Below are 13935 nucleotides of genomic sequence, written 5' to 3' on the forward strand. Positions count from 1 at the left end.
CGCGAGTGCGTACGTACGTGCGGCGCGAGTGCCCCTTCGCTACAAAGTAGCGCAGAACAGCTGTTCCCGGGATGCGGGTGTGACTGAGTGACAGCAGCAGCAGCTCTGGAGGGGCACAGACCAGGAGCCGCGACACAGCACCGGGTGAGAGGGGTTCGCTGCACAATACCTAATGTACACTCTATATATATATATATCTATATCTACAGCTCATTATTTCTGCCAGAGATCAATCAGAATAATCTGCAGCCCGACAGTCCTACCCCTCCCCCCCCCACCCCCCCCCCACCCCCTCCCACCCCCTCCCAGGGTGAGGACAAGTCCCTTTGGGAACTTTACTCATAAACATAACAAGTATTTGTTGTTGACTCTTCGTGTTCTCCCCCCCACACCCCTCCAAAAAAAACATGGGCTTACACATATGTGTGGAGAGGGAAAAAGATTTCTTTTCTGTTGGAAAAAAAATCTTTCACCCATTGTTTTTCTCATTTGGGGTGGGGTGGGGTGGGGGGTGGGGGAGAGAGAATTGCAACAAGTTCACTGCTGTGAGCAGATGTTGGTCAAGTTTACAGCCCTGTTTGTATTCAGGCTTCTTGGCATTCTCGTCGGGGATGGAAATTGTTGGTCAGTTGCCCCCCGCGTGTGGGGGATTCTGTGCTGATTCAGTCAACTGACCAAATTCCAGGCAACCGCAGTCATGACGTCTGTCTGTGAACCACTTCTCAAGGACGGCTGCCCACAAGTTGAAATGCATCAGTTGAAATGCGTACATTTTTATACTCGTGGCTGTGGATGTGTTTTAACCTTTGCACGCCTCTGCTGTGCACAGTACAACTTAGATTTAGATAATGCCCATCGCATCGGGAGGATATCTCCAAAGTGCTCGGCAATGCTGGCAGGGCACCCTTGCTAGCGGTGGGTTCCGATAGGGGAAAGGCGACCGGAAGTGTGGTCAAAGAGATGTTTTGAGGTGTGTCTTGAATGAGGGAAGGGAGTTGGAGGGACTCTTGAGATGCAGTTCCAGTATGTTTGCAAATTAATGGAGGGAAAAAAAATGACTATAGCACTTTTGATAAAGGCAATGCGCCTTTTAATGATATTATTAATAGCTCGTGACTATCCTCCCGAGGCTCGATGGTTACATCCTTGGCAATGGAATGTCGATATCAAGTCATTCCTCTGTGACTGTTTTGGTAGTCTGGTTCCAGTCGGGTAAGTTGGAACACATGACTCCAGGGCACTGCTGATAATAAGTCAGCTAATCTGGCTCATCAGGAGCACTTGAAAGGCAGGGATTCTTCCCACTCAGCTTGTGTACCCACTCAGACTCCGCCACTGTCAAGCCCTCCTGGACTGCTACCCCCACGTGAAGGGCGCTATATAAATGCAAGTTGTTGTTGTTGTGTTAACCCTGAAAGCCAAAGCCATGATGAGTAGGGTGGTCCTAGCGAGACAAGCAGTGATCTCAATGGCAAGCTGTACAGTGTTAGCTGGTTATACTCCAGCAGTACTCCAATGCACACTGTGAATTGTGATTCCATTCCAAACATGAAAATTTCCGTGTGCAGATGGCCTACATGGAACTCTTAGTTTGTGTCGGTTTTGATATTCTTAAGCATTGATGATGGGTTTCTGTTTGAGACACCTGTGTGATTTTTTTTTAAATCTTGCATTTGATGTAGTGTCTGATGTTGTTGAGATGTCACACTGTGCTTCACAAGATTTACTGTGAACTGTTATAACTGTATTTTTGTAAACATGGCAGAAAATTTTTGCACACAGCACTGTCTCACAAACAACCATGATTTAAATGTCCATTTAAATTGTTTTATGCGGGGGATTGGTCTGGATACTGGGAGAAAGTTCCTTCTCCTTTAGCATAGTACCATGAGATCTTTAATCACCGAAAGATGACGCTTCCAACAATGCAGCGATTTCACCCCCCCCACCCCCAGCACAATATTGGAGTGTCAGCCTAGACTGTGAGTTCAAAGACCTAACATGGGGCTTGAACCCAAAGCCTACTATTTTGAGAGTTCTACCAGCTGAGCCAGGCTGACGCAGGTGATACACTTTTAACACTAACGTTCTCTATCCAAACGATTAATTTATCTAGATGTTTATTCCTGTATTGCAAGGTTCTCCGCGGCCTTGTCCCCTCCTGCTTCTCCGACCTGCAAACTTCTTAACAGCTTGTCCGCTCAGTGGGCTCCGGCCTGCTCCATGTCCCCCGCGCGGCCCGCCCCCACCATCGGCGGTTGGGCCTTCACAGCCTCTCTGCCCCCACCCTCTGGAACTCCATCCACATTCCCTTTGCTCCCACCCTTGCCTCCTTCAAGGCATGTCTCAAGACCTTCCTCTTCGACCACGCACTAAGACACCCTCCTACCCTTCCTGCCCTCCGTGTTCTCAACACCCCCCCATCCCACTCCGGTCCAAATCCCTGACTGTCCAGCACCTTGGGACATTCTCCCGACGTGAAAGGCACTTTGCAAATGTAATTTTGTATTGTTCTAACAGTTGGATAACTTCCAATTGCACCAATTTAAGTACCTTTTTTTTCTAAAGACTTGGTAGAAATCTAGACCCCTAAAAGATTCATGAAAATATATTCATTGTTTGGGAGACTGTATAGGAAAAACAATGAGGATAATTTATTATGTAACAATTATCTCCTCTTTAATCCTCTGATCTAAAACTGCTCCAAGGATTTTGCTATGAAGCAACATTTGTATTTTATTATTGCAGATTAAAGTCCTTTGTAAAATCTGGTGCCTTGCAGTTCATTTTGTGCTGTGGTATTTTGCACGTTTATGGCCTGTGTTTGTCATGGTATCTGCGGACAGGAAGGAGCAGAGAATGTGCTGAAACCTAAGCAAACATTGTCATTGTCTCAAGGTACCTGACTCTGGGTTCCAGTCCTATAGGCACCAGAAATGCAGTGATATTGTGTACATTGTCCATTTCTTCTTTAGTGAACGTTGCCAGACTATTTAGTGATTGAAGCATCATAACTGTTTACATTCCTGGCTTTATCCGACCTCCACACAAGCTCACTTTTCCAGCGCAAAGTCACTGGACAGCAGGATATCTACCTTCTAGTCACTACTTTACAGCAAAACCTTGTGAAGTGCTTTGAGATATTTTGATGTAGTTAGGTGCTATTTCGAACGCAAATACTATAAAGTATTGTTTCATGCATTTGTTCGCAAAGCATGCTGAAATGTCAATTGAGAGTAATTTCCCCCCCGCTTATTTGTTTGATATTGATGGCTGAATGCTTTTACAAAACCTTACCTTTTTACTGATCTTACAGATCAGTGAAGATTGAGCCCCAGAATGGTTTTGACAGAAGAAGCCAAATACACCATCATCTCTATTGAGGGAATGACTTGTCAAGCTTGTGTACATAACATTGAACAAGTAATTGGACCTTTTCCAGGAGTGCACAGTATAAAGGTAAGCCAAGCTATTAAATACTCTATGTATGTGGGAGATGAAAAGGTGGGCAAGAATTACAAAACAATAATAAAATGGAAGGATCAAATGATATTCAGGATGAACTGGAAGAGTATTAGAGGATAAAAGGCAAAGGACGGCAGATGCTAAAAATCTGTTATAAACACAGAAGTCGCTGGGAACACACAGCAGGTCAGGCAGGATCCATGGAGCGAGGAAAACGAGTTAACGTTTCAGGTCAATGACCTTCCGTCAGAAAGTATTAGAGGATATATAATTTGCTGCAGAACAAATACTCCACGGGCACAATTATTCCTGTGCTCTTAAGGAAGGGAGTAAATGTTATCTGCAGAGGGAAATGGCCTCGAGTTGAATTTTCTGGGGAACCTTTGGGGACTGTGGTGTAACTATGCAGAATGTTTTTCAAAAAATGCATGATATTGATAAAGTAGGTTCGGTGTTGCCTTTGCAAGCTTGATAACCTGAGGCCTTTGTCTTGCTCCGTGCTTTCTGATCCAAATTACAGCACAACCTCATTAAAATGCCTCCTGATTTAGGGAGGATCTGTTTGTAACACAGGTCGGTTCTCTACCAGAAGCACAGGCCACTTCCCGTGCTGACCCTCTGGCATCCGGCACAATAAATGATAGCAATGAGCTGGAAGGAGGCAGTTTTTTTTAGAGTGCCTTGTAGTAACACAGTATCTGAGTTTATGAACACAAACCAGTGTGTAAAGGGGTTGCCCTGTAACACACAAGAGGTTTAGATAATGAAGGCTGTTCATCCCGTATGATTACGTTGTTAGAAATGATAATAATCCTTGCATTAGGTACATCGCCTTTCACGTCGGAAAGATGTCCCAAAGCACCTCATAGGGTATACAGTCAAGTGCAGTGACTGTTTTTCGCGGGCCAACAAGGCAGCCAATTTGTGTACAGCAATGTCTCACGACAGCCATGAAGTGAATGACCAATTTTATTTGGGGGATTGTTGGTTAGGATATCGGGAAAAGTTCCCTTCTCTTATTTAATAATTCAATTATTTTGGATTATTCAATAAAAATATCCGACTTGCTGTCCTCCCATCACAACATTAAGGTATATTTAAAAATGAGTCCAGTGTTCTAGCCTTAACACACTAATTGGTAACTTGTTCCAGGTGTTAATTACCCTCTGGGTTTTTAAAACAAAAGACTTACAGGAGTCCTGTAGCTCAGTGGTTAGAGCACTCGCTTTGCAAGCGAGACACCTGGGTTCAATTCCAGGCAGAGGGTGAAACCCCTTGAACAAGTTTCCTTACTCCACACAGAGCCTAATAATAATCCCTCCAAAAATAAAAACAATAATAAATTGGTCATTTTCAATCCACGACTGTTTGTGGGACACTGCTGTGCACAATTGGCTGCCGCGTTTAGCCCACAAATATACAGTCAATTCACTTTACAGTGTATTCTGTGAAGCGCTTTGAGACGTCTTGAAGACGTGATAAGGCACTATCTCAAACGCAAGGATTATTATTATTATTATTATTGCCGACTGTCCTGAAATTACCCTTTGCAACCCTGAACCCATGTCTTCTTGTTTAGCTTGGTTGTGTACAATACTGTGATTGTGAAGTGGGCTCAATATGCTATAATAGCCTGAAGGATATTTTGCAGCATTGAAGATGGGTGAGAATCCAAATCTAATTTTGATAATACATACATGATCATTTTAATTGGGTACACAAGGAGAGAAAATCTACCTGGGTATAGATTTGCTCTATTTGTGTAGCATTTCAGTACCTAAGAATTTCACAAATTCTGGATGCTTTGAAATTACTAAGTAAATAAAGTATACCTGGACTCCATTAGAATTTAATAATTCTAATAATAATCCTTACATTCGATATAGCGCCTTTCAAGTTGGGAGGATATCTCAAAGTTATCTCAAATACCCTCTTTGCCGGACTCCTCAGCTCCTCCATCCACAAAATCCAGCTGATCCGAAACCCATACTCACCTCTACTAAACTCTGTACCCCCATCACACCAGCTGTAGCCACGCTCCATTGGTTTCCGATCGCTGAAATGGTCAATTTCAAGATCCTCACAGCTTCAAATTCTCAGCTTCAAATTCCTTCATGCCCTAGCACCGCCTTAATTCTTCGACCTGCTTACTCCCTAACCCACTACCCACTGGCTCCAGCCTCCTGCATATCCTCCATGCCCTCCATTCCGCCATCTCTGGCTGTGCTTTAAGCCATTATACCCCAAACTCTGGAACGCTCTCCCCTATCCCTCCCCCTTGCCCCTTCCTTCCCACCTTCAGGTTGCACCTTTCTGTTCGATTGTGCCTATGGTCACCTTCCCCACCCCCAGGCTCGGAGATGTGCTCCGCCACTGTCAATCCTTGCATTCTTGCATTTTTGATATAGCGCTTTTCATTTCTTCTCGACGTCTCAAAGCACTTCACAGAGTAGACTGTAAAGTGAATTGACTGTATATTTCTGGGCGAAATGCGGCAGCCAATTGCACAAAGCAGTGTCCCCACAAACAGTCGTGGATTGAAGTGACCAATTTTATTAATTTTTTTNCTTGAGGGATTATCATCAGGCGTGTGGAGTAAGGAAACTTGCCCAAGGTTTTGCCCGGCCGGGAATCGAACCCATGTCTCTCGCTTGCGAGGCGAGTGCTGCAACCACTGAGCTACAGGACTCCACAAGAGCTCTTGGATGCTGCCCTCGTGAGTGGCACTATCTAATAGGTGGTGTTGATTCATAGAATACACTGTATAATGTAATGACTTGTAACATTAGATTAATTTCTAACCTACAGTCTTTTTAGCTGCTATTAAATTTCTGACTTCATTTTCATGCGTAGAGTTCAGGAACATGAGTTGGATTTTTGACACATGTGGAAACCCACTACCATGGTTGAGAGTATTCAAACTTTACTGAGAATTATATTCATCCCCTGACACACGGACTCCAGGTGTACATGCTTGTAGAACTCTTTGAAGTTGTGATTTTAGTTTAGATCGTGAATTGCTTGTAAAAATCCCAGCCTGATTGTAGCTTCATCGAAGGAAATTCTTAATTCTTAAGTCTTTAATTCTTAAGTCTATTTGTCATACAGCACTAGACTGAAGATTATTAAGAACTTAAAGCACCACATCAGCAGAGTATACAAGCATCTAATAGAAAAATTAATGGTCTTGTTTGTACTCCATCTTGCTATCGCATTGCAAAATGCTTGGCCACAAAGCAGCAAATTATTCCGTGGGCAGAGCGTAGTATCAGTGATTGAAATCCTTTCTGTATGTGAAGAATGAAACACAGTTGCACTGCATGGTTTAATAGACTACATTGTGGTTCTTTTTAAGGAATATACAAGATAAGACTCTACAAGTCTACGTGTATTCAATGGGTGGAGTGGGGTGGGGGGGAACTGCATTTGATTCAGAAAAAGAAAGTTTGAAAAACAAGGCTGTGGGTTTAAAGTTTAAATACCTTGTCGGGACTTGAAGTCACATAGTCACATGGGGGGGGGTTGGGGTGGTGTTGCATTGTCGAAGGTGCCGTCTTTCGTATGTGACATTAAACCGAGGTCCCGTCCGTCTGCCCATTCAGGCGGACTTTAAATGGTGCTAATCGAAAAGAGAAGGGAGTTCCCCTGGTGTCCTGGACAACAGTCTACCAAGTCCAATTGATCATTTGTTTTATGGCTGTTTGTGCAACATTGCTGTGCACGACTGGCTGCTGCATTTCGTCCACAAAATACACAATCAAAAAACACTTTACACCAAACCCTGTGAAGCGCTTTAGACATCCTTCCCATGTGATAAGGTGCTGTATTAAATGCAAGAATTATTATTATAGCAGCTTGTTACCTAATCCTGACCCCCTGGTATCCTCGATTGCTCAAGGTCTCTTTTGTTTGTTCACAATGGTTCTGGCAACGGTTAAAGGATCCCACGGTATAATTTCAAGGAAGAGCAAGTGATTGTCTTCAGTCCTTCCTTATCTGAATTCACCTGATATCAAATGGTAGTTCCTTATCGTCTCTGCACTGCCAATTAGGCTGAGTTACTGACTAGAAGACCGAGAAAGAGAATTGTTTGGGGAATACTCAGTTTCTTGGCTGCTCAAAGAGGCCAGGGGCCCAATATTACCTCTAACCAGTAATAATAATAATCCTTGCATTTGATATAGTGTCTTATCACATCTTTGAGATGTCTTAAAGCGCTTCACAGAATATACTGTAAAGTGACTTGACTAGATTTTGTGGGAGAAACATGGCAGCTAATTGCACACAGTAGTGCCTGCCAAACAACTAACAACCAAGTTCCTACTTGCTGCTAGGTAAACAGAGGCATGTGGAGTAAGGAAACTTGCTCAAGGCGCGTGCTCCAACTACTGAGCTACAGGAATCAATTCAGTTGAGTTTATATCCCAGGCGTCATTTTCAGGGGGGAAAGTGCTGTAGTCAGACTGTGTCTTGAACACTGCATACAGTTCTGGTCATCGCAAGATAAGGTGACTGACCAGACCCTAGAGGCTATGCAGAAACAGCAACGAGGATGATCCCCAGGGTTAGAGGAATGAACTCTGACCACGAGCAACAACTGGACAAGCTACGGCTCCTCAACAACAACCATGTTGGATCATACAGACTGTGAGGATTTAAGCTAAAAACAAAAGTACTAATACACTTTTTCCCCTCCTCCTCCTCCCCCCCCCCACCCCAGCAACTTTCATGACGGGAAGACTTCCCAAAGTGTTTCGCAGGATGTGGAGTGACTGTGTTTTGGGAGTGAATGTGGCACAAATAAAATTGGGATACAAGCCTGAACACCACTTTGTTTAGCAAAGGGGCAGTGGAGCTGTCTCTCACTAATGTTGACTGATGTGTTATTGCACCAAATGAGTGGATTTCTTATTTTGACCGAATAAGCAGATTTGTTGTCTTGTTGCGGAAGATTGATCTCCAAATTTGCTTCCTGTCTGACCATATATCTTCCAGTGAATAACTAGTGGTGCTTTACTGGTGGCTAAATATAGCAAATTGCAATCTATCGCAAGTTGTCATGAGAGAGAAGTGAGGCAGTCTGATCTTTAAATCAGTACATTTTATTCAGAGTGACTCCTGATTTATCTTTCTATAATTGGAGCTATTTAGGAATCTGCAGATTTTTGCCTTACAATAAGCGCATTTTTTCTTCTGGGAGTTTTTCTCAGAGTTCCTGCATTTTTTTAAAAAAAATACGTAAATGCATGATTTTGGAATTGTCTTTGTAGCTTAGTGGCAAAACTTGCATAGAACACCAATAAGATTCTTGTGACAGTCATGGGATTTTTGCAAAGAAAATCAGTTCTATATTCTGTATAAAAAATATTGTTTTCTGTACTCACTTTATTTACATTTTGTGCTGTACTTTAATCACTGGCTGTACAAGACCATCTACATTGTAAATTATTATTTTTCTTTCAATGTTTTAAAGTAGGTTTGACTTCTAATATACTCTAATAATAATAATCCTTATGTTTGATCTGGTGCCTTTCCTCATCAGAAGAATGTCTCAAAATGTGCATCTTTATTCCATTATCCCACATGTATAGATCAAGTATCGCTCTTAAATCGTTGATACTATTTGCTTCAAGTACTGGTTCCAGCAATGAGTTCCACATTCTCACCACTCTATGAATGAAGAAGTTCGGCCTAAATTCTCTATTAGATCTACCAATGGCTATCTTAAATTCATGTCGTCTAGTGTTGGACTCATCAACAAGTGGAAAAAGGCTGTCAACATCCTCCTTATTGAATTCTTTCACAATATTAATAACAACAACAAATTATATTTGTAAAGCACCTTTCAAGTTGGGAGGAACTCCCAAGGCGCTGGACAGTCAGGGAAGTGCCACTCAAATGTCGTTTTTCTTTGCACGTTTTGAGAATTAAAGTTATAGATTGTTTTGGTTTCAAATTCTTGAGTCTAATGCATTGAGGCAAGTGATGGTTTTTGTTGTTGTTTTGATCTAAGTTTAAACAGATGTGTACACCATTCACCTGAGGGAACACCTCCGCTTGTTTCTGGGAGGATGGCAGGCAAAGCTACAGATATAAATTCACCAAACGAGTGCAATGCACTTTCAATGATTCCACCGAAGCGACACTTCACTGTTAATGTTCTTCTCGGCCTTTTGGCTAAGTACTTCTGATCTGAGGCGTTTGATCTGCCCTGACAATGAGAAGATACTGGAATACGGACCAGCTTGAGTACTTGGTCACAAGGCTCAGACCAGGTTTGCCCGGCGTAGAGGCGATCGGGTCACCTGACTTGCTCGAATGGTCGTGAAGACATGCAACAGGTCTGCATTGTCCTTTGACAATTTGGGGCATAGAGAGTTTGGGAGGTTGGGGAAGGGATGTCTGTGGGGTTCCCTTGAAGAATGAACTTAGGTTCAATGAGGTTCAAAGGGGTGAGTGGGGCCTAACCTCGATCACCAAATAAAATAAAAAGGCATAGTTTTGTGTTGTAGTGCAAAGTTGTGGCAGATGACAAAACAATAGTAATCATTATTGTAGGAAAGTTTCATTATCAAATACATTATAGTTTAGTCAAATTAATTGTTCTTGCCCAGTTTGCACTGCATAGAATCAACAACTTGCATTTACATAGCACCGTTCAAGGAAAATAGCTCAAAGCACTTCAAAAGTGTGGTAGACACCAAGCAGGGAAATTGGTATTGATCAGTGGCATGGTTGAAGAGGGATGTTTTTAGGTTTGTGAAGGCAGTGAGGGCGAGGACAAGATAAAGGTGTTTTGGAACAAGAGATCCAGAGGACACCAATGAAGGGTGAAGGAGAAAACAATAGTACAAAGTGGATGAATGAAGGTTACAGACTGGAATGTAGGGTTGGATAAGATAATAATCCTTGCATTTGAGATAGCGCCTTATCACGTCTTCAAGACATCTCAAAGCACTTCACAGAATATAACGTAAAGTGAATTGACTATATATTTTTGGGCGAAACGCAGCAGCCAATTGCACACAGAAGTATCCCACAGTCGTGGATTGAGCGACCAAATTATTATCATGGGTATTTTGTTTGAGGGATTATTATTCCCAGAAAATTACAACACTGTCCTTTGCGTAAACAACTAATAATGTAGTCCTGTAGCTCAGTGGTTAGAGCACTCGCTTTGCAAGCGAGAGACCTGAGTTCAATTCCAGGCAGGGCGAAACCTTGGGCAAGTTTCCTTACTCCACACAGAGCCTAATAATAATCCCTCCAAAACCAAAAACAATAATTAAAATTGGTCATTTTCAATCTATGACTGTTTGTGGGACATTGCTGTGCGCAATTGGCTGCCGCGTTCGCCCACAAATATACAGTCAACTCACTTTACAGTATATTCTGTGAAGCGCTTTGGGACGTCCTCCCGACGTGAAAAGCGCTATATCAAATGCAAGGATTATTATTATTATTATTATTATAAAAGCGATCCGCCAATCGACTAACAGCTGGGTTCCTACTTACTGCTTGGTAAACAGAGACGTGTGGAATAAGAAAACTTGCTCAACATTTCGCCTCACTGGAAATCAAACACAGGTTTCTCGCTTGCAAGGCAGGTGCTCTAACTACTGAGCTACAGGACTACATTATTAGTTGTTTACGCAAAGGACAGTGTTGTAATTAAGGTTCACGTATTGCTAAATCAATGATTATCGATTTAAATCCGTAATGTGTATTTTTGCACACAAAAAAAATCAGTGAAAGAGCAGGAAAGACCTTTGGCATTGTGAAGCTATTAATCCTACCCATGAAGCAACCTCAATTATTCAAGATAGGGTGAACTTTGTTTTACTGTGTGTATGTTGTTTGGATTGTACTGAAATCAGTGCTATACTTTTATTTGTTCTGGAATAATAATCTTTGCATTTGATATAGGGCCTTATCACAAGACGTCTCAAAGTGCTTCACAGTATTTACCAGAGTGGATTGACTGTACTTTGTGGAAGAATGTGGCAGGCAGTTACACACAGTAATGTTTGTTCTGAGATGAGAAGATTTGCTATGCCTCAAGCTATGTATTCAGTAAAGTGATTAGCATGGAGTCCTGTAGCTCAGTGGTTAGAGCACTCGCTTTGCAAGCGAGAGACCTGAGTTCAATTCCAGGCAGAGGGCGAAGCCTTGAGCAAGTTTCCTTACTCCACACAGAGCCTAATAATAATCCCTCCAAAACCCAAAACAATAATAAATTGGTCATTTTCAATCTACAACTGTTTGTGGGACATTGCTGTGCGCAATTGGCTGCCGCGTTCGCCTGCGTTCGCCCACAGTCAATTCACTTTACAGTGTGTTCTGTGAAGCGCTTTGGGACGCCCTCCTGACGTAAAAAGCGCTATATCAAATGCAAGGATTATTATTATTATATTGCCATAATTCAATGATGAGGAAGACTCCAGGAAACAATGGGTTTGGAAATCTTGCATGGAATAATTTACTAGTTAAAACTTTGTGAATTAAGCCACATAAGTAATCTTTGAGGGATTAGGTCGAGGTGGACATTGACAATCTCATGGAGCTATTCAGAAGAGAAAGGAGTTTCTCCTGGTTGTCCTAGCCAACAATCCCCCAAATAAATTTGGCCATTCACTTCGTGGCTGTTTGTGGAATATTGCTGTGCACAAATTAGCTGCCTCATTTGCCTACAAGATACATGTTCACTACACTTTATAATATTCGCTGGGAAGCGATGTGAGGATTATTATGGTACTATCTGTCTGCTCTTTTGGTTCAGGTGTAAATTGATAATAATAATATCCTTGCATTTGATACAGCACCTTTCACGCCATTGAGACGCCTCAAAGTGCTTCACAGGATATACTGTAAAGTGGATTGACTGTATTTTGTGAGCGAAAAATTAAAGAATCTTTGGCACTATTTTGAAGAAGAGAAGGGAATTTCTTTTTCCTGCTCTCTTAGGTAAAATGTCTACATCATCCAAATTCACTAGAAACAGATTAAATTTGGTCCTTTGTTTCATTCCTGGTGCAAGTTGGATGACAAATTGGTTCACCTAGCAATGGTCACTACACTTAAAAGTAATCGATTTGTAAAGCACTTTATTTTGAAGTTCTAAATTCTATTTGAGAGCCACAGTTTTTGGTGGTTGTAGGTTTATTTTTCTTATATGTTTACCAAGCACAGATTGTAAAAATGTGCTGGCAGTTTAATGTTCACAATGTGACTGAGTTACAGACGCTGAGGCAAACTTGACACTCCTATAATTTTGAAGTGCGGTGGAGCAGTGATGCATCTTTAACAGTGCAGTTATTCCAGTATTTTATCAACAATTTGAGTGATTTAGTTTCCCAAACAGTTTTCAAAGGCAGCTCAGCTCTTAGCTTTGTTCAGAGAGATGCTGACTCCATGACCAGGGGTGATTGCCAAGCTGGAGTGACTGAATGACAGCCACAGGACCGTTGAAGAGCTGAACTGGCCTGCGGATGATATAGTCCATGACTTTCTTGAATTTTTGTGGTCTATTTTTATGGAGGTGAGGTGCGCAAACTGAAGCTGCAGCCATCTAGCCTCTCATCCAGAAACAAGGACCTATTCATTTAACTGAGAACAACAACAACAAGATTTCATTTATAGAGTGCCTTTCACGTCGGGAGGACGTCCCAAGGCGCTGGACAGTTGGGTCGGGACCCGAGCAGGAGGGAAATGGTCAGGTTGAGGGGAGGGAAGGGAGGGAGCGAGGAGGGGGTAGAGAGTCGAGAGGGGAGCTGAAGGCACGGTCAAAGAGAAAGGTCTTGAGACCGGCCTTGAAGGAGGAAAGGGAGGAGGCGAAGGCACTGGGGGATAGAGTTTCAGAGCCTCGGGGCTGAGAGGCTGAAGGCCCGGCCACCGATGGTAGGGCGGTTGGGGCGGGGGATGTGGAGCAGACCGGAGCCAGAGGAACGGAGGGTACAGGCAGGTAGGTAGGGGGATAGTAGGTCGGAGAGGTAGGAGGGAGCGAGGCCGTGAATGGCTTTGTAGGTGAGGATGAGGATCTTGAATTCGATCCTCTGGGGGATGGGGAGCCAGTGGAGGCGAGCGAGGGTGGGAGTGATGTGGTCGCGAAGCCTGGTGTGGGACAGTACACGAGCTTCAGAGTTCTGAATGACCTGCAGTGTGGAGGGAGGTGCCGGGAAGGCCGGCGAGGAGAGAGTTCCCATAGTCCAGTCTTGAGGTGATAAAGGCGTGGACCAGAGTTTCAGCAGCGTGAGGGGTGAGGTAGTGCCATAGTCTGGCGACATTCCGGAGGTGGTGGAAGGCGGTGCCAGTTGTGGCGTGGATATGAGGGAGAAAGGACAGCTCAGAGAAGGCAAGGAAAGCAATTTCGATGCAAGCAGAAGACCTTTAAGGGAAAATTTACTACCTCTGACACAAGTGTGTGTGCATTACACACACATCTGTGTGCATCTGTGCATTAGATAGAACTTG

At 43.1% G+C, this 13935-nt stretch overlaps 1 protein-coding gene across 1 annotated transcript in view; it reads left to right on the forward strand.

The window, feature by feature from the left end:
- Positions 1-74: 74 nt before the first annotated feature.
- LOC103177167 (copper-transporting ATPase 2) overlaps positions 75-13935 on the forward strand; it is a 55493-nt gene continuing 41632 nt past the window's right edge. The window contains exons 1-2 of the mRNA XM_007891204.2: positions 75-144; positions 3317-3459. Coding sequence (XP_007889395.1) covers positions 3340-3459 — 120 coding nt within the window. The 5' untranslated portion in view covers positions 75-144; positions 3317-3339. The remainder of the gene's footprint in view (positions 145-3316; positions 3460-13935) is intronic.

Source organism: Callorhinchus milii, unplaced genomic scaffold (assembly GCF_018977255.1).
Source record: "Callorhinchus milii isolate IMCB2004 unplaced genomic scaffold, IMCB_Cmil_1.0 Scaffold4, whole genome shotgun sequence".
Lineage (NCBI taxonomy): Eukaryota > Metazoa > Chordata > Chondrichthyes > Chimaeriformes > Callorhinchidae > Callorhinchus > Callorhinchus milii.